This window comes from Dermochelys coriacea, chromosome 11 (assembly GCF_009764565.3).
Source record: "Dermochelys coriacea isolate rDerCor1 chromosome 11, rDerCor1.pri.v4, whole genome shotgun sequence".
NCBI classification, from domain to species: Eukaryota; Metazoa; Chordata; order Testudines; family Dermochelyidae; genus Dermochelys; species Dermochelys coriacea.
In genome coordinates, this window is record NC_050078.2 from 358,976 (window position 1) to 385,125 (window position 26,150).

The 26,150-nt window shown below is 52.5% G+C and overlaps 2 protein-coding genes across 11 annotated transcripts in view; one reads left to right on the forward strand and one right to left on the reverse strand.

Moving 5' to 3' along the window:
* The window catches only part of SLC4A3 (solute carrier family 4 member 3), a 77,179-nt gene extending 53,129 nt beyond the window's left edge, over positions 1-24,050 (reverse strand). The window contains exons 1-7 of one of the 8 annotated variants that reach the window (XM_043504861.1): positions 21,581-22,016; positions 16,343-16,426; positions 12,963-13,115; positions 11,089-11,245; positions 7,153-7,484; positions 6,657-6,796; positions 4,257-4,468 (exon numbers count right to left, since the gene is read on the reverse strand). In XM_043504861.1, the coding sequence (XP_043360796.1) occupies positions 4,257-4,468; positions 6,657-6,796; positions 7,153-7,484; positions 11,089-11,245; positions 12,963-13,016 (895 nt within the window). In that variant the 5' untranslated portion in view covers positions 13,017-13,115; positions 16,343-16,426; positions 21,581-22,016. Of the gene's footprint in view, positions 1-4,256; positions 4,469-6,656; positions 6,797-7,152; positions 7,485-11,088; positions 11,246-12,962; positions 13,117-16,342; positions 16,427-20,452; positions 20,599-21,580; positions 22,061-22,620; positions 22,969-23,024; positions 23,139-23,908 lie in introns of those variants that run through there. The other 7 variants (XM_043504862.1, XM_043504864.1, XM_043504865.1 and 4 more) reach the window with 7 other exon arrangements.
* LOC119863456 (serine/threonine kinase 11 interacting protein) overlaps positions 23,089-26,150 on the forward strand; it is a 40,740-nt gene continuing 37,678 nt past the window's right edge. For 2 of the 3 annotated variants that reach the window (XM_043504870.1, XM_043504871.1), the window contains exons 1-2: positions 25,352-25,440; positions 25,699-25,762. In XM_043504870.1, the coding sequence (XP_043360805.1) occupies positions 25,438-25,440; positions 25,699-25,762 (67 nt within the window). In that variant the 5' untranslated portion in view covers positions 25,352-25,437. Of the gene's footprint in view, positions 23,158-25,351; positions 25,441-25,698; positions 25,763-26,150 lie in introns of those variants that run through there. The other variant, XM_043504869.1, reaches the window with a different exon arrangement.

Genomic DNA, 26,150 nt, shown 5'->3' on the forward strand with positions numbered 1-26,150 from the left:
TGGTACAAAGCTGCTCTGTGCCTGGGAAGCTTCAGAAAGAGGACTGTCTCAGAGCTATAATGTCCATAGCACCTGTTTGTGTGACATGGGGAGGAAGGAAGTATGCTGTATTGGACCATTGCCAAATATAGCATGTTCCTCACTCTCTTTCTCTAGCCAGTGGAGAAGCAAGGGGTGGAACCATGACCTAGTTCTGCCTTTCCCCATCACTTCCTCATGAGAGGCCTGTATTGGGCCTTCAGCCCTACTCTCCTTCATTTGTGGAGCTGTGGTCTAGATAAGTCCTGTGAGGCCATATGCATATGGTACTTCGAAACACTCTGTGTAGCCATGTATGATCAAGCAGACAGATGTTTAAACTTCCCCAGACACTTTTGCTTATGCTCATCATCTCCACTATGAGTTACGCTTTCTGTTCCAATCCTTTTCTGCCTCTGTTAAGCAAAGATGGCCAATCATGCCAATTTTGTGATGTGCAAAAAAATGGGTAACAGGAAACAACCATCAAATACTTGTGACCTAATTTACAGTAGGATTTAGACTCAGGAGATGAGCAACAAGTAATTTAACCCACTGGGCCACCTGTCTTAAGTGCTTCCAGAACTGGGTGCGTGTGTGTGTGTGTGAGAGAGAGAGAAGTCTGTGTGTGTAATTTTTGTATTACTATTAAAAAATAGAGGGACTTCGTTCCTGACCTCATTGATGTAAATGGGAGAGTTGATCAAAAAAGTGTACCGTAAATCTTCCCAAAACTTTGATAACCTTTGATCTTTTGAAATTGGTGTTCTCTTATTAAGACACATAGGCCTAGATTGTGCCAGGCCTGTAACACAGGTATATGTGGAGACAGGAAATGTTGCAAGGAAGCTTTGTGTTGCTTTCACAAGGGTCTTACAAAGTCAGCCGTGTTAGTCTGTATTTGCAAAAAGAAAAGGAGTACCGGTGGCACCTTAGAGACTAACAAATTTATTAGAGCATAAGCTTTCGTGAGCTACAGCTCACTTCATCGGATGCATTTGGTGGAAAAAACAGAGGAGAGATTTATATACACACACACAGAGAACATGAAACAATGGGTTTATCATACACACTGTAAGGAGAGTGATCACTTAAGATAAGCCATCACCAGCAGCAGGGGGGGGGAAGGAGGAAAACCTTTCATGGTGACAAGCAAGGTAGGCTAATTCCAGCAGTTAACAAGAATATCAGAGGAACAGTGGGGGGTGGGGTGGGAGGGAGAAAGACCATGGGGAAATAGTTTTACTTTGTGTAATGACTCATCCATTCCCAGTCTCTATTCAAGCCTAAGTTAATTGTATCCATTTGCAAATTAATTCCAATTCAGCAGTCTCTCCTTGGAGTCTGTTTTTGAAGCTTTTTTGTTGAAGTATAGCCACTCTAAGATCTGTAAAAAAGAAAAGGAGTACTGTGGCACCTTAGAGACTAACAAATTTATTAAGCATAAGCTTTCCGTAGGCTAACAGCTCACTTCATTGGATGCATTTGGTGGAAAAAACAGAGGGAGAGATTTATATACACACACCACAGAGAACATGAAACAATGGGTTTATCATACACACTGTAAGGAGAGTGATCATTAAGATAAGCCTCACCACAGCAGGGGGGGAAGGAGGAAAAACCTTTCATGGTGACAAGCAGGTAGGCTAATTCCAGCAGTTAACAAGAATATCAGAGGAACAGTGGTGGGTGGGGTGGGAGGGAGAAAATACCATGGGTGAAATAGTTTACTTTGTGGACTGACTCATCCAGTCCCAGTCTCTATTCAAGCCTAAGTTAATGGTATCCAGTTTGCAAATTAATTCCAATTCAGCAGTCTCTCGTTGGAGTCTGTTTTGAAGTTTTTTTTGTTGAAGAATTGCCACTTTTAGGTCTGTAATCGAGTGACCAGAGAGATTGAAGTGTTCTCCAACTGGTTTTTGAATGTTATAATTCTTGACGTCTGATTTGTGTCCATTTTTTCTTTTATATAGAGACTGTCCAGTTTGGCCAATGCACATGGCAGAGGGGCATTGCTGGCACATGATGGCATGTATTACATTGGTAGATGTGCAAGTGAATGAGCCTCTGATAGTGTGGCTGATGTGATTAGGCCCTATGATGGTGTCCCCTGAATAGATATGTGGACACAGTTGGCAACGGGCTTTGTTGCAAGGATAGGTTCCTGGGTTAGTGGTTCTGTTGTGTGGTGTGTGGTTGCTGGTGAGTATTTGCTTCAGGTTGGGGGGCTGTCTGTAAGCAAGGACTGGCCTGTCTCACAAGATCTGTGAGAATGATGGGTTGTCCTGCAGGATAGGTTGTAGATCCTTGATGATGCGTTGGAGGGGTTTTAGTTGGGGGCTGAAGGTGATGGCTAGTGGCCTTCTGTTATTTTCTTTGTTGGACCTGTCCTGTAGTAGGTGACTTCTGGGTACAATTCTGGCTCTGTCAATCTGTTTCTTCACTTCAGCAGGTGGGTATTGTAGTTGTAAGAATGCATGATAGAGATCTTGTAGGTGTTTGTCTCTGTCTGAGGGGTTGGAGCAAATGCGGGTTGTATCGTAGAGCTTGGATGTAGACAATGGATCGTGTGGTGTGGTCTGGATTAAAGCTGGAGGCATGTAGGTAGGAATAGCAGTCAGTAGGTTTCCGGTATAGGGTGGTGTTTATATGACCATCACTTATTATCACCATAGTGTCCAGGAAGTGGATCTCTTGTGTGGACTGGTCCAGGCTGAGGTTGATGGTGGGATGGAAATTGTTGAAATCATGGTGGAATTCCTCCAGGGCTTCTTTTCCATGGGTCCAGATGATGAAGATGACATCAATGTAGCGCAAGTAGAGTAGGGGCATTAGGGGACGAGAGCTGAGGAAGCGTTGTTCTAAGTCAGCCATAAAAATGTTGGCATACTGTGGGGCCATGCGGGTACCCATCGCAGTGCCGCTGATTTGAAGGTATACATTGTCCCCAAATGTGAAATAGTTATGGGTGAGGATAAATTCACAAAGTTCAGCCACCAGGTTTGCCGTGACATTATCGGGGACACTGTTCCTGACTGCTTGTAGCCCATCTTTGTGTGGAATGTTGGTGTAGAGGGCTTCTACATCCATAGTGGCCAGGATGGTGTTTTCTGGAAGATCACCGATGGATTGTAGTTTCCTCAGGAAGTCAGTGGTGTCTCGAAGATAGCTGGGAGTGCTGGTAGCGTAGGGCCTGAAGAGAGAGTCTACATAGCCAGACAATCCTGCTATCAGGATGCCAATGCCTGAGATGATAGGGTGTCCAAGATTTCCAGGTTTATGCTTCTTGGGTAGCAGATAGAATATCCCTGGTCGGGGTTCTAGGGGTGTGTCTGTGCGGATTTGTTCTTGTGCTTTTTCAGGGAGTTTCTTTAGCAGATGGTGTAGTTTCTTTTGGTAACTCTCAGTGGGATCAGAGGGTAATGGCTAGTAGAAAGCGGTGTTGGAGAGCTGCCTAGCAGCCTCTTGTTCATATTCCGACCTATTCATGATGATGACAGCACCTCCTTTGTCAGCCTTTTTGATTATGATGTCAGAGTTGTTTCTGCTCAAATAAATGTGTTAGTCTCTAAGGTGCCACAAGTACTCCTTTTCTTTTTGCGGATACAGACTAACACGGCTTCTACTCTGAAACCTGTCATATATTTGGTTATTACTACAGTCAAGCCAGGGGGTGCTGCCGCATCCTCATAACCCCTAATCCTAGCACCCCTGCACACCAGGTTCAGACAGGAAATGAAGCAGAATCCTGTCACCAAAGGAAACTCTTGGCAGAATCTAGGCAGACTGCAATTCCACCAGGTGGAATTGGGTCAAGCCAAGGGTGCTAACACCCCACTCCTGCTACAAAGACCCTGGGGTCTGTAGCCACTCACCCTGAACTGCCAGGACTTCGGTTCAACTTTTCAACCAAAATTCAGCACAGCACTGGGGAAACAGCAGGGGACATGTTTCCTTGCCCCACACCCAAGGAATGGGGGGACCAACCACCAGGCCTAGCTCCCGGGGGATGGCAGAGTCTTAGGGCTGACACAAAGTGGGGAGGGAAGGTATGGCTGGGTTACTCAGGCCTTACAACCAAGAGGATGGGCCTGGGGGGTGGGAAATGCCCAGGCCTGACGCCCAGGGGGATGGGCCCGGGGGGGGAGAAATGTCCAGGCCTGATATCTACGGGTTGGGCAGAGGGTGGATGACACTTGTACAGGAGGCACATTAAATGTCACAAAGCAGGGCCTCACTTTTCATGTCGTCCAGGTCAGCAGATGCCAGCATCTGGGCCTCGGCCTCATCGGTGGGGACGCGCTGGTACACTGCACTCTCCAGAGTGGTCATACTGCCGATGCACATCCGCTCCTTCAGGTCATAACTCACCCTCTGCCCGCTCACCACCTGGTTCCAGGGCTTGCGCCTGTCCCATCCTCGAGACGGACATTCTCTGGGCCCCGGGAGGCTGAGGAAACAAACAGGGAACCTGGCAGTAGCAGCAAAGCAGAGCTGGCAGCACTGGGGTGGGATGGAAGGGGGAGAGGTTGTTCCCAGTCTGAACTCCTGTTTGTAGGTCTTTTCTCATGAGATCATCCTCTGGGCTGAAGGGTCCCCCCAAGCCCTGACCTCAGACCCAGTTATCTGAAAAGCAGGAGCAGGCATGTCTCAGGGACTCCCAAACTACAGCTGGGGGCTCGCCCTTAGCCCTTCAAGAAGTGAGGCCCAGTGAAAGCTGCTTCTGCTCCCTCCCCTACAGGGTAAGCCCCCCCTTCCTTACAAGGGATGGAAATCCCTCATGGGCCCACAGCCTCACAGTTCTTGCTCTGTGTCCACAAGCCCTGTCCCGCTGCTTCCCAGTCTGTGGGTCAGGAACCAGGCGCAAAGGAAAGTCAGGCTGGAAAGGCAAGCTCCTCCCTCCCTGGCATGGTGCCCCCCAGATACCTGCGCTGGGGACTATCCAGTCCCCAGGTGATACCCATGCTGATAAGGGAGCCTAGTCACGGGGGTGATCATCTGTACCTGGGAACCAGGAAGGCTGTATCCAGACCCTGCCCCAGTTGGGTCCTATAGCCCATCTGGCTGAGCGAATGAGCGATTTGGGGACTGGGGTGGGCACATGCTGGCACCCTTTCCTCCTTCCCAGGCAAACCCACATGGTGAGAGAGAAGGGGAAGTGTAAGGAAGGGGAGCTTGGATGCAAGGATGTACCCAGCCTCTGTCTCTGGTGTCAGAGTCAAAGGGGAATTCATAGATTCCAAGGCCAGAAGGACCCCTTTGGATCATGTAGTCTGACCTCCGGAATAACCCAGGCCAGAGACCTGCCCCACAATAATTTCTAGAGCAGAACTTTTTAAAAAATTCCAGTCTTGAATTAAAACGGTCAGTGATGGAGAATACACCACGACACTTGGTAAGTTGTTCCAACAGTTAAATACTCTCACCATTAAAAATGTACCCCTGATTTCCAGTCTGAATTTGTCTAGCTTCAACATCCAGCCATTGGATCGTGTTAGGCATTCCTCTGCCACACTTAAGACTCCATTATCAAATATCTGTTCCCCATATGGGTAGTTATAGACTGTGATCAAACCACATATTAATATTCTCTTTGATAAGCGAAAGAGATTGAGCTCTTGGAGTCTGTGACGATCAGGGCTTGTCTTCACGCACAGCGCTGCACCTGTGTCGCTGTAGTGAAGACATTATTATGCTGACAGGAGAGCTTCTCCCATCGGGGGAGTTAACCCACCTGCGTGAGAGGTGTAGCTATGGCAGTGGGAGAAGCTGGGGATTAGGTCAGTGTAACTGCGTCGCTCAGGATGTGGATTTTAAAGCATTAGAAAACAAAGCTAGGCCATGTCTACACTAAACCTGGCCTGGGCATGTTTTCTAATGCTTTAATCATACTTGTGGCTCTTCTCTGAACTCTTTCCAATTTATCAACATCCTTCATGAACTGTGAACATCAGAACTGGGTGAAGGGTTCCAGTAGCATTCACATCAGTGCCAAATACAGAGGTAAAATAATCTCTCCACTCCTAGTCGAAATTCCTGGGTTGGTGCATCTCAGGATCCCATTAGTTCTTTTGGCCACAGCATCATGCTGGGAGCTCATGTTGAGCTGATTCTCCACCGTGACCCCCAAATCTTTCTCAGAGTCATTGCTTCCCAGGAGAGAGTCCCCCATCCAGCATGGATGGCCTTCATTCTTTGTAAATACATGCATCTAGGAACATTTAGCCATATTAAAATGCATATTGTTTGTTTGCGCCCAGCTTACCAAGTGCTCCAGATTGCTCTGCATCAATGATTTGTCCTCTTTATTCTTTACCTCTCCCCCAATTTTTGTATCATCTGCAAATGTTATCAGCTGGACCAGGATTTCACCCATGTGGAATTTGAACCCAGAACCTTTTTGTTTGAATCTGAGGATGTTACCTCTTGATGTTATGAGGAACTGAATGCCTGCTTTGTTGATTTGACTGTTGAATTAAAAATAGGCTGAAATTGTTAACTGACCTTCAGTGGGACTACCCCTATACTTACTTAGGCACATGCTTAAGTACCAGCTGAATCGGAGTCTAAATAAACAAGCCTACTTAATGAGCCCATGTCTTGAACAACCAGCCAGCCCCAGGTCAAGTCCATCCTACCTGCCGAGAGAGGCCAGGCCCGTCTCCTGCAGCAGGTCCGTGCGGTGTGGCATCGGGGACATGCTGCCACACTCCTTCTCCACATGGAACTGTGCAGATGCCACGGCACTGCAGGGTTCATCGTCACTCCCAATGGTGAACTGCAGAGAGGAGACAAGTCTGAGCACAAGAACCAGACCTTGCCCTGCATGAGCGAGCCAGACCCTCCCCACAGGGAAAGGATGGTCCTAGATCTCCCCCCCCCGCTCCCCTCAGATGTGGGCCATCCTAGACCTAACCCTCCCCACTAAGCACTGCTACCCACAGTATAGAGCCAGCCAGACCTATGCCACCCAGGGAATGGACCATCCCAGCCCCTCCTCTCCAGGGTGTGAACTATCTCAGCTCCTCTCACCACCTAGAGCATGGCCCATCCCAGACTCTACCCCTCACTGACCCCCGGCACCCAGTGGTGGAGCCTGCCAGACTCCCTCGGCCCCTCCCACCCCAGCCTTGCCTTTGGTTTGCTAGGGGGCTCAGGCTTAGGAGTGTCCCTCTTCTCATGAGCCTCTGTCTCTGACTCTGGTGAGACCTCTTTCTCCGGGGCCTCTTCTGCCTCCGACTCTCCTTCCTCCTCCTCGTCCCCCTCCTCCTCTTCCTTGTCCCCCTCCTCCTCCTCCACTTCCTGGATGGTGGGAGTGATGTCTGAGGGGGGCACCGAGGTTTTTTTCTTTTTTCTCTTTCTCCTCTTCCTCCGGTTGGCATGGGGGAGCCTCTTCTGGAACTTCAGGGCAGGAGGCAGGTGAGTGGAAAGGGGATGGTGGATGTGGTGGGAGGTTTGGCGATGGACTGAGAAAGACAGAGAGAGTCGGGGCAGGAGGCAGCAGGGACAAACACCACCAGGCACCTCAGAAACCACTCCAGGAAACTGCATGGACGGGGGGATCAAGGGCCAGGGGAGCAGCCCACAGGGCCAGAGCAAACCTCCTTAGCTATGTGGCAAGGATATGAGCCAGGCCTGCTTGGTAACCCTCACTAGCCCATCATTACACTCTATGACAGAGCTGTCTCTGCTCAGTGCGCTACACAGCCGGGGAAGGCACTCCTGAAAGGCAGCCAGTGGGCTACTGAGAGCTTCAAAGCCAACAGGCTGCCTGTGCTCCTTAGCCTGGTAGAAGTGGGGTGGACCTTTTACCAACCGCCCTCCTCTGTCCACAAAAATGCTAGGGGCCACATCTTTTAGGGTCTTCTAATTCCAGGTGCACTGTGAGAGCAACACCATGTAGGCGGCCCAGTACCTGACTGCAGGTGCAAATCCGGTCCTTAGTCACCTGTGTGACAGGACTTGGGCCTGCAGGTACCAATGGAAGGCTATTTTTTAAAAATCTGGATCTAAAACAAGAAGAGACAAGCCTTTAGTTTCAACCAATCCGCAGAAATGAATTTGCTGGGTGTGAAGCGACAGGAGTTACAGGGACTGTGCAACAAGAAGAAATTAGCGGCGTTACTGTGCATTGCCTCAAAACACTAATTGCCGCCCCACTGTTGTACTAGGAAGCATAAACGCATCATTCCACATGAAAGGAAAGAAAGCTGCTTTTGCAGGGTTTTTACTGGAGACAGAGAGCCTCCCCGAGACAACCTGCTGGAGACACACTGACTCTGTGGGACTTGGAGCAGAGACATTGAGACAGCCAGAGAGGCAGCTGGAAGTCACCAAAACACCAGTGGCTCTTCAGGGTTTGCAGCTTTGGGTCTACACGGCAGCTCTTTCTGCCACATTTTTTGTAATCCACTTTTATTTCAGGCTTTCCCCTCTTTCCTAAAATAAGCTAATAAAATCTGCTTGGATTGAAAAGTGGCCTGCAAAGGACAGTTTAAAATGAGAGCTTGCACCCCCTCCTCTGCTCACAAGATGGCCAGGTTCACTGTTGTTCCAGTTTTGCTTTGGTTTGGTTTTTCAAGCATTTTGTGGTGGTGGGGTTTTTTTTGGGGGGGTGGGGGGCAGGGGGGATTTTGTTTGTTTTTGGGGCTTGGTTTTCCCCCTAGAAATATCAGGATTGTTGAGTCTGCCCTGCCCTGGTTCTACTGGAGAAGCTTTTTGGCAGGGAAGAAGTGTGCCTCAGGGATGTGTTATTATGAGCTCTCAGACATCATCAATTGAAGGAGCTGAGCTCTTACTCTTTAACAAAAGTTTCCTTCACCCAAAATGTTCACTGGCCATTTGAGTTAAATATTCATGCCCAAAACCAAACTGGGACCAAAGCACTTTACACAGGCAGGCTCTTTCACCAGCATAAAGGCACAAACAAAGGTGCAGGCCCAGTCTCTTCCCTTTGCAGCTCCAACTGGAATGGGTCATCATGTGGCATGTTAAGCTGAGACAAAGAACCTGAACACTGACCTGATGGAAGGCTTGAGCTGCCTGCCAAGGGCAAGAGATTCTGCAATCTCTATCCCAAAACAGTGCTGAGAAAGGGCTGACATATGCCTGCCTGGCCACCGGAAGAGAAGAACTCTACGCTTGACCTCTGCACTGGGTCTTCTGAGTCAGGATTGAGCATTCGTAACAAGAAAGTACATCTCAGAGCTAAAACCACCACATCTCTCTTCTAAATTCAGGATTTGCACATTCTCCCATGATTCACCTGCACCACGGTACCTCCTCCCAACTTGTCCCTCTGCCCCCTTGTGTGCACCCAGCACACCCTCTCCTTCCCTGTTCCACGGCATCTCCACCTCAGTGGTGGCTCAGATACTCAACTGCTCCTTTTAAATCTGTCTTCAACAAGATAAATATAGAAAAGGAGTTTGAACAATCCATCTGGAAAGAAGAGCCTGTATAATGAGCAGGGGACACTTGTAAAATCTGAACATAAACAATTCCATGGGCTGAGATGATGTCACTCTAGGATCTTAAGAGAATTAGCTTATGAATTTACTGACCCACTGATAATTAGTTCTGAAGAGTCCTGGATAATGTGGAGAAGCATCAGAAGACTAGAGGAAAACAAATGTGGTCCTGACTTCCAAAAAAGGAAAGAGGAATGAGCATCTCAGTCACTGAGTCTCAGTCACTCAATAAGACACTCCTTCTCTCTCCAGCAAAATATTGGACAAATATGAAGAGAAAAGTCACTAAAAATCTAGAGTCAGTTTTTCAGAGAAACCTCTGTCCTGGTGGCACAAGCAAACACTTCCATGCACACACTTCCGGCACTAACACTTGTGTATGCAGGTGATACTTCTGAGTGGAAGTTCGATCACTAATCTATACAGGTGTTAGACTCTGTCATCTTAAGGCAGAATTGTTAGTGCTCAGCAACTCCATGTGCAGGTGATTGTGTGCACTGATGTTTTGAAAATATGGAATCTAGGGGGAAATGGAAGCATGATCAATAAGCGGCTGTTGGGAGTGGTTTATAACAAACAGAAACATCAGTGCTTGTTTGACAGAAATTCCAAAGGAGTGGCCAACCAGAAGGCAGCATGTGTGATACATGTGAAATTTAATGACGCATCTGAGATTTTGTCTCTCAAAATCTAAACTGGAAAATAAACTGAAATTGACATGCAGTGAAACCCCAAAGCTTGGAAAATTTGCCAGACACTTGCTAACCAGAAGACTAAATCTACTGGCTTCTCTCTCTGTCCCTCACCCTTCGCTGCTGAGGGCAGCCTCTGCTGCTCTGACCCTTCTGTGAACAGCTCCCATGCCTGCCTCTCCTGCTGTTCCCCAAGCAGCTGTAGAATGAAACTAACATGATTCTGAGAGACAAGGTGGATGAGGTAATATCTTTTATTGGATCAACTTCTGGTGGTGAGAGAAACAACAAAAGTTGTCTCTCACTAACTGCAGTTGGTCCAGTAGAAGATACTGCCTCACCCACCTTGTCGCTCTAATACCCTGAGACTGAGGTGGCTACACCACCACTGCACAGAACATGATTCTGGCCTGTTTCATGGCTGCTATTGAGAAACCTATAGGGATGCCTAAACCTGTGGCACCAGGAGCTTTGGTGCTGTCTGTCTGCAGATTCAGGAAGGCAGCTTGGCTTTAGGCCACATTTGGAAGTTTCTTCACAGACATAAGATCCAGAAATGTTTTTAAACAGAAAACGTAAGTTGTGTGGAAATTGCCATGATGGTTCCCAGCTGCCAGAGTGAGGAGGTGAGTGGATTCCCAGCCTCCGAGGAATGCTATCCTGTGGACTGAAAGTGGCTAAATCTCTACACAAGAGGTGACAATAAAAAGCAGGTGACAGAGAATGGGGGCTACAGGCATGGGGCTGAAACTGAGTATATGCAACCACTTCCTTAACAGTCTGCAAGAAGGAGGTAAACAGCACATTACTGAGATCTGCAGACCAGACTGAGCCCTAGGGTATAGAGGGGTTTGGTCTGATGGACATTTGTGGGCACGCAGGCAGGTAGAGTGTTCAAACCAACATACATTCAAAATCTCTCTCACTGTAGTTGCGTCTCTGCTCTTCCAGATCCCTTGATGCTGACTTGCTTATCAGGTCCCCAAACCTCTTGATTGACAAGGTCTTATCCAAATCCTCATCATCCTCGGTGGGGGGAAAGGCCTCCTCAGCATTATCGCTGTCCTGCACAGAAATCGCCGGATAGCAATCAAACCCTGTATAGCTCTCCAGATCTCAGGGCCCCACAAATGGCACTCCACTTCGCATGAGCTCAGGAACTACCAGGAAGCAGAAAACACTGTAGAGCTACTCACACCACAGTGATGCAGACTATGAAAGTACCTGGGGGCAGAACCCCAATCTGAACTGAGAGCCAGAAAAAAAACACAGCAGGGTCCCCAAACCTGGACCCCCCACATCCCAATGTCCTCTCCTCATCATCACAGCCACTAGTACCTTGTCTGCGCTGCTCCAGTCTTTCCCCAGGGAAGGCGCCTACATCACCTACTAGTGAGTGGTCCATCCCATTGCCTAATTGCTCTCACAGATATGGAACATATCCTGTTTTTAGCTGGAACTTCCTCCTTGCTCAGTTCAGGCAGCTGCAGAGTCCGTGCTAGTTTTCACCCTATATTCCTGCTGCTCCCTTAGGTATGTAAAGGGGGTGGTCCTGTGTCCTGGAGCTTCCTCTTTCAATAGGGATGAGGCGCTAATGTCTCAAACCCACTCTCAGGGCCCAGTGAGTGAGGAACTCAGAGGTGAGGTTTCCTCCCCACAGTTGCTCCTATGACACTGGCTGCCCCACACTCTCCCCTCTCTGATGAGGCCTGTGCCCCTAGTCTCTGGGGAGTCTGAACCCTGCTGGCTTCCTTAGGGATCTCTCACCTGCTGCCCCTTTATCTCAGGATGCACATGACCCTGGTCTGATTTGTCCTTATACAGAGGCTACCACACTAGCTTGAACACTAAGCTCTGGCACTTCTGCCCCTTCCCCTTCCTAAGCAGAAGCAGCTGGTAAAATTTTCCATCAGCACAGCTCGAAATGCCAGTGCTGAGCTGTTGTGGACTCCTCTGTTTCCATGGTAACAGGAGGCCCAACTGTGACAGATCGGTCTGGGCGGAACTGGAATAGGCAGCAAAATGGCCTCAGCCAACCTCCCCCACGCACTACCAGCCAGCTCTCAGCCCCAGCAGCCCAGCTGGGAGCACTGCTGCAAGCTGCCAGGAGCTGCTACCCTGCTGTGGCCTGCCCAGGGATTTGGGAACCCCAGTTGGCCTGCGCCCCATAGAAATCAGACCCAGCAGGCCCTCTACTCTGTCCTGAAAGAAGGAGCACCTGATGTGACTGCGCAGCACCCCCACGGGCTCTGGTGCGTGCTGCAGCCAGCTGTGTCCGGTTCTCCTTGCCCAGAAGGACCATGAGGCAGGAGGAGGATGGGAACAGAGGGAGAAGTGGGGAGAAAAGCTGTGGTACTGCTGAGAAGTGCAAGACCCCACATATAAACGCTTTTCACAAGTGAGTGGTTACAATGAGAAAGTTTCCTCAGTTCTCCAAATCAGAGTCTGCCCATCTGTCTGTCTGTCACAGTCATTCACTTCAGTACCGAGGTGTCAGCCAGCCCTATAGGGCAGGGAGTGCAAACCTGACTTTCAAAAGGCTTCAGCTATACAGCTGCCATTGAAGCAAAGCCCAACCGGTGCACTGTCTTCTCCACTTTGACTTCCTGCTCTCACCGAGGCCTGAGGCCAGAGCAGATGGGACACTTGGGAGACCAACAAGGACATCCCCAGATGCTGTGAATGCCCTGGCCAGAGCACAGGCAGATCTCTGCACACAGTTCTGCAAGAATAGGACTCCCTAGGAAGGGCCAGAGTCATTGCTGTTGGATTTCCACCTCACCTGCTGCAGGTTGATGAAGACGCCTCCTGTGGGAGGGGACTCTCCAGCTGCCATGTTGGTTCAGGACCTAAGGACCGTCATGCCAAGTCTTGGCAAATCTCAACCTTTCTCTTTTACGTGCAGGCATCCAGCAAACCTGGAGAGTGGCATAACCTGGGGGGAGAGAGCAGGACAAGACAATCTGTCACCTGCAGCACTAACCTGCTTGTGGCCCTTCATCCCTCCACTGGCTGCCATATGCAAAGGGCTCTGTATCTCCCGTTCAGCCAAGACATGTCCCCTTACTGGACAGCCCCAGCACCTGGCAGTGCGAGACTATCATTTTGTGCTGAGCAAATGGAGAGCTCCATCAGGATGGCACAGATTGCTCTGCTCGGTGCCTGCCCTGGTCCACTAGCCAGTGTGGAAGGGAGGACATAGCCCGGACATCTCTCTGCCCCTTTCCAAATGGCTTGTACCAGGCAAGGAGCAAGGGCTTAGCTGTCCCTGCTCACTGGGATTGCTCCTGTACTCTGCCCTTACAAGAGGAGAAAAGACTCCTTGTGCTCGCACTCCCACATGTACTTGTGCAAAGGCAGATAAGAAGTTGACCCCCTATGGGAGGAATAAACCAAGAAAGCCATGATGCGGAGAGGGTGGGATGGGAGTAGGCAGGGTAAGGGTACCATGTTAATTAGGTGAGTTAATTCCAGAGAGGACTGTGAGGAACCTCAGAGGGACCTAAACAAGCGAGGGCAATGGGTAACACAAAGACAAGTGGTTCAGTGTTGATAAATGCAAAGCAATGAACACTAGAAGAAAAATCTTAAACTTCTCATACATTTTCCAGGGTTCTAAATGAACTGTATCAACTCAGGAAAGGGATCTGGGCAGCTTTGTAGACAGCTCAATGGAGACCCCTGCTCAATGGGCAACTGGAATTATAAAGGTTTTAGAGTAGCAGCCGTGTTAGTCTGTATTCGCAAAAAGAAAAGGAGTACTTGTGGCACCTTAGAGACTAACAAATTTATTTGAGCATAAGCTTTCGTAAGCTGTAGCGCCTCACGAAAGCTTATGCTCAAATAAATTTATTAGTCTCTAAGGTGCCACAAGTACTCCTTTTCTTTTTGGAATTATAGACAAGATGTGAAGAGCATAAGGGATGGGAATGAGAACATAGAAAATATTATAATTCCCTTACGTAAATCAATGGCGTGGCCTCATGTACAATCGTGAGTGCAGTCCCAGCCAACCCATCTCACACAGTATACTGTAAACGTAGAGGGGGGTCAGAGATGGGCAACGAGTATGATAAAGGGCCTGAAAAAACTCTCCTATGAAGAGAGATTGAAAAGATTGGGATTGTTACTTTAGAAAGGAGATGAAGAAGAGAGGACATGAGAAAAGTAGCTAAAATACTGAATGGGATAAAGAAGGGAGATTGGGAACTCCTGTTCTCCCTGTTTCATAGCAGAACTTTGAAAAGTGGGAGGGCCATGGCCCCCTTGGCCTAACCCTCCTCCCCCCGCCCCCTCCCATGTTCTGGAGGCCCAAATGTTGTTTGAACCCAGGGTCCCAATAAAAATTAATCCACCTCTGGTTGCGGGGTGTTTTGATCATCATACAAGTGGAAAAATATCTGCAGGTTTGCATCTGTTCTGGCAGGATCTGGTGCCGCTTTGAGTGGGTGTGTCCTGGTCTGTGGGGAGCTTGCTTCTGATGATGAGCTTGGTGTGGTGGGGGGTTGTCTGAAGGCCAGTAGCAGAGCTTCGGGAAAGATTTATTTCAGGATGTGGTCTCCATTGAATATGGTTGTCATGGGCGGAAGGTATAACAGGCCAGGGGACACTAAGCCTCCCCTGGTGCGGCCACCACCGGACTCCTGGGCACTACCAAAACCTCTGTACCTCTTCTCCTTCACTCCAGCGCCCCACACAGAGGTTTCCATGGCTCAAGGCATCCCTCCTCACCTGTCAGCTGCAACCTTCCACTCCCCGCTGTTTCATGAGACCCCACCACCCACCACATCCCTCCTTACTCCCCTCTCCCTTGAAGCCAGTGGGGGCTCAGCTCCAGCGGGTGGCCCAGGGCTCGGGCCCGCGGGTGGCCCAGAGTGGCTTGGGGCTTGGGCCAGCAGGTTGCCTGGAATAGCTTGGGGCGTGGGTTGCCCAGCAGCCCAGCACGGCTCGTCGTGACCTGGTGCAGCCCTGGAGGTTGGGGCAGCTTGGCCAGGGCTTCTCCAGCTGTGATTGTGGGGGCCCTCGGGGCTCCAGTGGGTGGGTGGGGGGGAGGGATGGGGCCTCAGGCAGAAGGTGGGGTCGGTGGGGCTAGCTTCTCCAAGGGGTTTTTACCCGTCACCCATGAAGGTTGTTGTTTAATGATACCCCAGGTATCATTGTGCCAGAGTGGGATGATAGGTGACAACTAGGGGTATGCGGCTGGGTATGCGGTTGTTTTTTTCTGTATAGAAGCAGGTTCTCCTGGGGTATTTGGGTGGCCCATTCCATGATGTGATCTACTACTCTGGTGGAGTGTCTTTGTTTGGAAAATGTGCGTTAGGGTATGTATCCCAGACTTTCTCACCACACAAATGGCCAGATTCCTCTGGACACAATAGGCTTTCTCCAGAAACTGCAATATTAACAACGTCTCTCATGGATGTCACCTCCCTATACGCCAACTCCCACTCCCTCACAAAGACAACGTCACTGCATGCCCCAAATATCTACAAAACAATTGACAACACTCACATATCCATCACCTTCTCTCAAGGATGGTCTACACTAGAAAGTTAGGTCAACTCAGGTACATTGCACAAGACTCATTTTCTCATCTTCTATTAAATCATTTCCAGAGGTGTGACAGGATATACCCATGGAGGCAAAAACATTAGACAGAAAATGTGACACAACTGCAGTGTGATATGTCTACAAAGAAGTACACTGCAATTTTGAGGCTGCACATACAGGCCATGCTGACAAGAAGATGACCAAAACCTTTCCATGTGGCTCTAGTGGGACCTCGTGTGAGATACTGCAATCAATTCTGGCTACAATACCAGAAAGACATTAACAATTGGTGTCTCAAGGATCCACCAACCAGTGTTGTTATTAATGATCTTGGAAAGACAGTGAGCAGGGAGATGGCAAAAGGTACAGATGACACAGAATTATTTAGGGTTGTCAAGACTGGAGAAGACTGTGAAGAACTTCAGAGGGAACTCACAAAGTTAGGTGAATGGGCAGTATGGGGCATATGAAATTCAGGGCAAAATCCTGGCCCCACTGAAGTCTATGGGACTTTTGCCATTTAATTCAGCAGAGCCAGAATTTCACCCTCAGTGCTGACAAATGCAAGATAATGCACATTAGAACCCACACGAAATTGAACCTCTCACACACCTCACTGGGTTCTAAAATAGCTGTAACCCCTCAGGAATGAGACCTGGGCAACTTAATAGAAATCTGTTCCTGTGCAACTGAAGTCTGAAAAGCAAACACAAAGTCAGGATGTATAAGGAATGGGATGGAGATCAATGGAAATATTCCAATGCCATTCTGTAAATCCATGGGACACTTTCCCCTAGGATACTGTATTCAGTTCTGGTCATCTTAGCTAAACAGAGATAGAGCAGAAGTAAAGGGGATCAGATATGAGCAATGAACATTATGAGAGGCTTGCAAAAATATCTGTTTGAGGACAGATTGAAGAGACTGGGGCTGTTCAGTTTAAGAGGGGACATGATAAAGGTATGTATAGTAAGGTATGGCAGAGAGAAGGCAAAATGGGTACCTTTCCTTACCTTCTCCCAACATAAGAACAGGTGCTTAATTAAACTGAATGGCAGCAAAAGTAAAGCCTATACAAGGAAACAACACTTTATTACAGAAGGCATAATTAGCCTATGGAACTCAGCACCACAATATATTGAGGCCAATTGTTAGTGAGGTTAACAACAGGATAAGGGATTTGTATGGAATATGTCCTCTCCTTGTCCATTGAAACAGCTATTATCAGATACTTTCAGAGACAGGATTCTGAGCCAGACAGACCCCTAGTCTGATTCACAGATTCCAAGGCCATAAGGGCCTAGTCTGATCTCCTGAATAACACAGACCATAGAATTACAAAATAATTTCTAGAGCAGATCTTGAAAAAAAATCCAATCTTCATTTTAAAATTGTCAGTGAGTGGAGTATTCGCCATGACCCTTGATAAATTATTCCAATAGCTAATTACTCTCACTGTTAAAAATGTATACCTTATTTCCAGTCTGAATTTGTCTAGCTTCAACTTCCAACCACTGGCTCATGTTAGACCTTTCTCTGCTAGACTGAAGAGCCCACTATCAAATATTTGCTCCCCAGGAAGATACTTACAGACTGTGATCAAGTCACCCCTTAACCTTCTCTTTGTTAAACTAACTGGATTGAGTTCCTGGAGTCTATATGTTTTCTGATCCTTTAATCATTCTTGTGGGTCTTCTACCATTCTCACAGGGTATTTTCGATTATCCTATAACCTGAAAGGAGTTTAGAGAAGAACAAGTCTGAGGGCTGCAGGGATTGATTTAGAAAGAGAGGTTAAGAGCTAAATCAGTCTAGTTTGGGTAAGTGATGACTAAGGCAGGGGGTGGAGAGAACATGCCAGCAGCATAGAAAGATCTCATGGGTGTAAACACTGGTGAAGGAATTTTTTTTTTTCAGGTGGCCCAACAAAGTGTAACTCAAGAGGTTCAGGTTTCAGAGTAGCAGCCCTGTTAGTCTGTATTCGCAAAAAGAAAAGGAGTACCTTAGAGACTAACAAATTTATTAGAGCATAAGCTTTCGTGAGCTACAGCTCACTTCATCGGATGCATTTGGTGGAAAAAACAGAGGAGAGATTTATATACACACACACAGAGAACATGAAACAATGGGTTTATCATACACACTGTAAGGAGAGTGCTCACTTAAGATAAGCCATCACCAGTAGGGGGGGGAAGGAGGAAAACCTTTCATGGTGACAAGCAAGGTAGGCTAATTCCAGCAGTTAACAAGAATATCAGAGGAACAGTGGGGGGTGGGGTTGGGGGGAGAAATACCATGGGGAAATAGTTTTACTTTGTGTAATGAGATCAGTCTGAAATTAAGAAAGGGAAATTCAGACTTAATATAAGGAAAGTTTTGTGGCAGAGGGATCTACAAGGGAATGTGAACATCCCTGTCTGGTAAGGTCTCCACATGGATTTTCGTATGAGAGATACAAGAAAAAATAACAGTCAGAGAAATTTTAAACACCAAGACCTTCATCCTTTTAGTGTCTACAAAGTTGTCTCTAGGTCCATGATACAGCATTCCTGATGTAATTAATTTACAATAATAGAAGCATGACAGCAGACCAGATTCAAAGGGGAGGCTAAGAATTAAAGTCTACAAGAGTGTGCGCTGATGTAGCTCACATTTTTCCTGTCCCCCTTGGCTTATGAATTACACTAGCTTGAACCTGTCCCAGTTACCCAAGTGTAACGTACAGCCTCCACACTCACATACTTCTGCTCTAAAGTTGGCCCAGAGTCTACCTGAGTGGAAGGGAACCTGTTTACATTGTAACATACGCTGAGGGGCTGGAAAAGAGGAAGACAGCGAGGAAAGCAACTAACAAGAGAGGTGTGAGGATATAAATTAAAGGAGGCATGTTACTGTAGCTTAGGCAACTCCCACTGCACAGTTCTCTATTTACTTCAGTGGGATTCCATGCTGGTGCTGGGATCCCTCCTCCTGGAGCAACCTGCAGGATGGAAGCCCTAAGATTTCTTCTCCATTGGAAGAATAGGTTCTAGGTAGGTTTAAGATAGTCTCACTGTAAGGAGTTTAACCTGCACCACCTCTGAATTTGGTCCTCTACGTTAGGAGTGGCCAACCTGCGCCTGAGAAGGAGCCAGAATTTACCAATGTACATTGCCAAAGAGCTACAGTAACACATCAACAGATCCCCATCAGCTCCCCCCCACCATCCCCCCAGTGTCTCCCACCTGCCATCAGCACCACCGATCAGGAAGTAACTCTCAATCCCTGCTCCTCCTGCCCGCCGCAATCAGCTGTTTTGTGGTGTGCAGGAGGCTCGGAGGGGTGGGGAGAAGAGGAGGAGGAGCAAGGGCGCTGCAGACTCAGGGGAAGGGGCCTTGGGGGAAGGAGTGGAGTGGGGTACGGGCCTGGGGCAGAGCCAGGGGTTGAGCAGTGAGCACCCTGTAGCACAATGCAAAGTTGGCGCCTGTAGCTCCTGTATGCAAGGAGCCGCATATGGCTCCAGAGCCACAGGCTGGCCACCCCTCCTCTACATTTTTCTGGATCAGAAGTAACACTGGGTCTGAAATGGGTGATCGTCTTTGTAAGGAGGGCACAGTGAGAAGGCCAAGTCTGACCACCCAAATTCCTGGGGGCAGGGACTTTGTAGCACATACACTTATCTAGCTATGTAAGAATATTTGCCAGGCTCTGGAGCTGTCTCCTCAGGAAAGTGATAGGAGCTCCATTGCTTGGTACACTGAAAATGAGACTGGAAAGAACCCTGTGGGGAACTAGAGTAGCAGCCGTGTTAGTCTGTATTCGCAAAAAGAAAAGGAGTAGTTGTGGCATCTTAGAGACTAACAAATTTATCTGAGCAGCTCACGAAAGCTGAAGTGAGCTGTAGCTCATGAAAGCTTATGCTCAAATAAATTTGTTAGTCTCTAAGGTGCCATAAGCACTCCTTTTCTTTTTGCGAATACAGACTAACAGTTGTGGCATCTTAGAGACTAACAAATTTATCTGAGCAGCTCACGAAAGCTGAAGTGAGCTGCTACTCTGAAACCTATGCTCAATAAATTTGTTAGTCTCTAAGGTGCCACAAGTACTCCTTTTCTTCCTGTGGGGAACAATTCTGTTCCAGGCTCCCAGGCTTCCAGGCTCCCTGGAAAAGGAATTTTGATGTGGTCTAAGAGACATTTTCCATCTCTTAACATCTATAATCCCATGAAGAGCAGCAGCACCAACTAAGTGGGTTGACATAAAACCAGGAGGCAGTCAGAGGGATGGAGATAGAAACAGTATGAGAATCTAGGTGGCAGACGGTAGATTAAGTAGCTAGAAAAAGGAGAAAGAGGAGGAGTTCAAAGACAAGTGAGGAAAATAATTAGAGGCCTGAAAAGGCTTTCCTATGCAGAGAGATTGACTGGGACTGTTTAGTTCAGAGAGGAGATGAACAACAGGGGATACAACAGAAACATAAAAATAAAGAAGAGGTGTTGAGGTGGTAGGCATAGTATATGAACCTGACCAGAACTGAAAAGATAGATTCTGCATTCCTATTCCCCCTCTCTCATAACACAAGAACAAGGGGACACAGGATGAAAGTGAAAATGTTAACAAATGTAATACTAAGGAATGGGGAAAACTTTTTATGAAACACCTAATTAACCGATGGAAGGCATCGCCACTGATATCAGAGAAACCAAGAGCACAACAGAATTTAGAAAGGGATTCGACATTTACATGGATGATGGTTACTTTAGACAGGGTAGCCTGTGGGGAGGATATCCACAACTGTTCACTTTGGATGTTTACACCTTCCCCTGAAGCCTCCAATAATTGCCACCGTCAGAGACGGAATACTAGACTAGATGGAGCACTGGTCTGATCTAGACAGAGAAATCATGCAGAGATGATGAGGTATTAACACAAGAGGCAATTAAAAGGAAGGTCTGGACAATTGGGCTTCTGGGTAGCTTTGGCAGGGTCACATGCAGCTCAGGAAGAAAGGAACAGAGAGGGACACTGACAATACCTTGCGTATGCCTCACATGCACACTGTGTGTATGCCTGAGCCACAAGCTGATCAGACTGTACTGCATGTGACCGGAGACTCCGAGAAATATCAGGCTGTGCATGAAAGCCTGCAGCATTGGGAGATGGGGACCCAGGATATGGTGCACAGACGCTTCATGAAAACACAGAGCACGCAGCATCAGGAAGCACTAGTGCAGATATCAGGTGTGCAGACACCACCTGTACATAGGAGCCAGCCTGTGGCACCAGAAGGTGAGACTCACAGGCCAGCTGTGTGCGGGACTCCATGGCTCTGGGACAGTGGAACACATTGTGCTGGTGCCATGTCTAGGCAGGAGTCTACAGCAATGGGAGAGGAGGACCCTGTGCAGGCTGCATAGGTGCCATGCTACATAGGAGCCTGCAGCACTGGGAGGCAGGGACCCACCTATATGCCCTGTGCACCTGCTATAGCCCTGTAATTTTGCTGTCTCATGTTCAGTGGCTCACAAACCTTTTCCTCTGCTTAATCGCCCCTGCATGCTGTCCGCTCCCTAGGGCTCCCTCGCTGGTACCGGAGCGGGGTGTCCCTCAAGCACAGACATTTTGGGAAAGGGTGCAAGCTCACGTCAGAAACCCGCAGGGCAGCAGCCCGCGGTAACACGGACAGGTGGCACTGGCAAACCCCCAACAAGGGCTGGCCGCCCCTGAGCGCGGCGGGGGGGAAGCAGCCCAGGCTGGAGGAGCTGCCGATCGGGGACCCCAGACAGGCTCCTGGCCACACATCTGTGTCAATGCCACGGCCGCGCAGCTGCCGAGAAAGGGCGATGGAGGCGAGAGGAGCTAGTACCGTACCTCGTAACCGCGGAGAAGGAAGGATAGCCGCTCGCCTCCGGCCAAGGGACCCAGGACACACGGCGCTGTGCAGGACTCCCTCCCGCCAGGCTCCGGCCGCCGCCGGGCAGTGCTCAGCATGCGGCCATGTCCCTGCTGGGGGCCAGGGAGGGCGGCTGGGTCAGGCACCGCCGCCGCCTCCGCTTCTCCAGCAGCCACGCAGCCACCCACCGCATCGGGCTCCGCTCCGCCTGGCTGCGCTGGAAATCCCGCGCCGCGAGCGGCGAGCCCGGCCGCCGTGAGTCACGCAGGGCTGGGGCGGCCTCCGGCACAGGCGACAGCCTGGAGACACACGCCTCCCGCGGCTGCCACACCAGCTCCAGCGACTGGCTTCCCCCGGCCCGCAAGGCGCCGCGCACCGCAAACGCGGGGCCAGCTCCCCGCGTTACCCTGCGCGCTGCCGTCACAGGTGCCCGCTCCCACCCCTGGCACATGCGATCCCCCGCTTTCGTTCCCGCCCCACCCGCAGGCTGGTCTGTGCACACTGGTCACAGGTCCACTCCCACCCCTGGCACCTGCAATCCCCGCTTTCGTTCCCGCCCTCGCCACACCCACAGGCTGGTCTGTGCACACTGAGGTGCAAATAGCCTCACAATTCCCCCTTCCCAGAACACACACAAGGCTGCAGCCCGCACTGTACACATGCCCCCTAATAGGGCCACATACACTCACCTGCTCCCACCCCCTCACGTGCCTATCTGCCTCCTGCTCCCCTTCCCTTCCCATCACACCATTTGCACCCCCACCCCCACCCTTCCCCTCCCCGCTTCCCCGGCTCTCTCCCCACACCGACCAGGTACCGTGCAACGTGTCGTGCACCGCGCACCCGAGGGGCTGTGGAGCCATGCAGGCAGGACACAGCCCTGGGCCCCCCATGGTCTCCCAGGCCAGGTCTATCGCCAGGGGACAGCAGCGCAGCTGGGGAGCTGCTTCCCTGCAGCAAAGGCCGAGAAGCAGCCAAGCTGATCTGGGTTCCCTTCCCAGCCCCGCCACAAACACACCCTGCGCTCTTAGTCGCACATTTCCCCGTCGCCTCGCTTTCCCTTTCGGTCAGTGCGGATAACGGGACCATCCGGCGGGGGATTTGGGTTCGCTGACTGGTGTTTATAAAGGCACGACACAAAAACGCTCCGGGAGATGTGTATTGGCCGCATAACGCGACGTATTGTCCCGTCACACTGTGGGGGACCGCTGGGCAAGAGCCGATCCCTCCCAGGGCAGCCCGCGCTGGGTCCGGCCCGAGCCCCCGACAGAGCGCGGCAGTCCCGCGGCTCATGCCTTGGCCGCGTGGGCAGCTGTGACCGCCGCGGATCGGTGACTTGGGGGTGTTACCCCGGGCTGATTCCCGAGGAACCCGCTGCAGCGCCCGCACTGACAGCCTGCCCGGAGCGCGGCCGGAGCTCACCTGCACGCCCACCCCCGCCCCGGGCCCATATAAGGGGCGGAGGGAGCCACCGCCGCCGCCCCCCGCTCGGCCAGAGTCGCTCCCACCAAGTGCCCCGGCTCAGCCCCGCCAGCCGGCGCCGCCACCGCCACAGGTAGGCTGCGGCGGCGGCGGCGGCCGGGGGAGCCGTCTCCGTGCGGGGCGGGGGCTGCAGCGTGTCCCTGCGGATCCAGGGGCCGCAGAGCAACCCACGGGCCCTTTCTCCGGAGCCCCGCGGGCGGCGGCCCCAGACAGCCGGCCCCGCGCAGGGCTCCAGCTCCGCCCGTGAGAGCGGGACGCAGCCGGGCGCCCCCGCCCCTCGCTGGTCCGCAAAGGACGATCCGCCCCCTCCAAGCGCCGGGCGGCTCCGGATCGCTGCCGCGGCGGGACGCCGGCAGGCGGAACTAGCGTGAAGCCGCCGAGCGGGTGGGGGAGACACCGGAGTCACACCTGGGCTCCGACACAGCCGAGCGGCGTGCGGATCCCGCGGCTCACGCCGGGATCCCGGGGCTGCAGCCCGGCTTCTCCGCCACTTCCCTGCCGGGCGGGGGCCGGCCAAGGACGGCAGGGTGGGGTGAGCGCCCAGCTGGCGAGCCTCGCGGGGGGGTGTCCCTGCACTCCGCTAGCACTACCCGGGGGGTCCCCTCACTTCCCGCCCCCGCTGCGCGTCTCCGACCCTACCCGTGCCGGGGGGGTGAATCCTCGCCGCGCTGCAGACCGCGGACCAGCGCCGAGCACCCCGGGAAGGGGCCAAAGCCCGCGTGTCCGCGCCCCGGGGGCTGGAGCTGGGGCTGGGGGCGCTTTGCAGCGGGCCGGACCCTTCGCGGCTCGGCTGGACAGCCGCGCTCGGCAGCTGGGGCGCTCACCCTTCGCCGGGGGGCTCCCGCCCGACCACGGCTCCTCTTCGGCCGCAGGGGCCCGGCTCGCTGGGCACGTCCCCCGGAGCGCTTCCCGAGCCCGGCCGGGCTGGACCGTCCGTCTGCCCAGGGCTCTGCCACGGGCAGCGCGCGTGTGGGGCTCCCCGCGGGGCGGGGGGGGCTCGCGGGGGCGGGGTTGCGCTGGGGGCGGGGTGTCTCCAGAGTGAAGGGGCGTGGGGGGTCCTGGGGGGGTCTGTAGAGCGGGAGGACGGAGTGGAGCCGAGGGGCTCCTAGTGCGGGGGGGGTCTGTGGAGGGCGGGGGGGAGTGACCCCAGCGCTACGTTTTGCTCTTGCCGGGAGGTGGCTCTGAGTCACTCTATGGTAGCGCAGTACTGAAGTGCGCCCGGGGGAGCCGCTCTGCCCGGGACTCCCGGGCTCTATGGTAACGCGGAAGTGAGTGAGGCCGGGGGGAGCCGCTCTGCCCGGGACTCCCGGACTCCATGGTAAGGCGGGAGTGAGTGAGGCCGGGGGGAGCCGCTCTGCCCGGGACTCCCGGGCTCTATGGTAACGCGGAAGTGAGTGAGGCCGGGGGGAGCCGCTCTGCCCGGGACTCCCGGACTCCATGGTAAGGCGGGAGTGAGTGAGGCCGGGGGGAGCCGCTCTGCCCGGGACTCCCGGGCTCTATGGTAACGCGGAAGTGAGTGAGGCCGGGGGGAGCCGCTCTGCCCGGGACTCCCGGGCTCCATGGTAAGGCGGGAGTGAGTGAGGCCGGGGGGAGCCGCTCTGCCCGGGACTCCCGGGCTCTATGGTAACGCGGAAGTGAGTGAGGCCGGGGAGAGCCGCTCTGCCCGGGACTCCCGGGCTCTATGGTAACGCGGAAGTGAGTGAGGCCGGGGGGAGCCGCTCTGCCCGGGACTCCCGGACTCCATGGTAAGGCGGAAGTGAGTGAGGCCGGGGGGAGCCGCTCTGCCCGGGACTCCCGGGCTCCATGGTAAGGCGGGAGTGAGTGAGGCCGGGGGGAGCCGCTCTGCCCGGGACTCCCGGGCTCTATGGTAACGCGGAAGTGAGTGAGGCCGGGGGGAGCCGCTCTGCCCGGGACTCCCGGACTCCATGGTAAGGCGGGAGTGAGTGAGGCCGGGGGGAGCCGCTCTGCCCGGGACTCCCGGGCTCTATGGTAACGCGGAAGTGAGTGAGGCCGGGGGGAGCCGCTCTGCCCGGGACTCCCGGGCTCTATGGTAACGCGGAAGTGAGTGAGGCCGGGGGGGAGCCGCTCTGCCCGGGACTCCCGGGCTCTATGGTAACGCGGAAGTGAGTGAGGCCGGGGGGAGCCGCTCTGCCCGGGACTCCCGGGCTCTATGGTAACGCGGAAGTGAGTGAGGCCGGGGGGAGCCGCTCTGCCCGGGACTCCCGGACTCCATGGTAAGGCGGGAGTGAGTGAGGCCGGGGGGAGCCGCTCTGCCCGGGACTCCCGGGCTCTATGGTAACGCGGAAGTGAGTGAGGCCGGGGGGAGCCGCTCTGCCCGGGACTCCCGGACTCCATGGTAAGGCGGGAGTGAGTGAGGCCGGGCGCGGGGGCTGCCCCAGGGTCTCGGGCCGGAGCCCCGCCGGGAGTGGGCCCCGAGTGGGCGGGACCCCGGGGGAGGCGGAGCGGAGAGCCCCGCGGGCGCTGCCCGGACTGGGCCGGTCTCCGGTCTCCGGGCCTCGCTCGTGGCCTCGGGCGGGGGGTCCCCTGGGCCCGTTTGCCCGCAGCCCCCGCCCGGGCCTTGGGCGACGGTGACGCTTCTCCCTGCCCCTCACAGATGGCGGCGGCTGCCCCCGGAGCGATGCTGGTCCAGAGCTTAGCCCGGCTTCTCCAGGACTCCGGTGAGCCCCGCCCGCTGCGGCCGGGGAAGGTCGAGGGCTGGGGGAGAGGCTGGGGAGGCCGGGAAAGGGAAGACCCTTCTGGGGTGGGTCTCCCTTCTCTGTGTGGGGGGGTGAGGTTGAACTCTGGTTTGGGGGTGGGAGGATGACTTGGCAGCCCCCCGGTTCCCAGTGCAGGGCCATGGGGCGGTCTCCAGAGCTCCTGATGGGCTCCGCTTATCTGCATGCGGGCAGGCGTCAGTGCTGAGCCCCAGATCACATGGACACGCTTCCAAAGCAGACCTTGGCAGCGATGAGGGGAAGACAAATACCAAGTCTAACTGAAGCTGGCAGGAGCAGACATAGAAGAAGCCTCAGCAAGTACTGCATCATTTGCTTTGGTGGGGGCCCA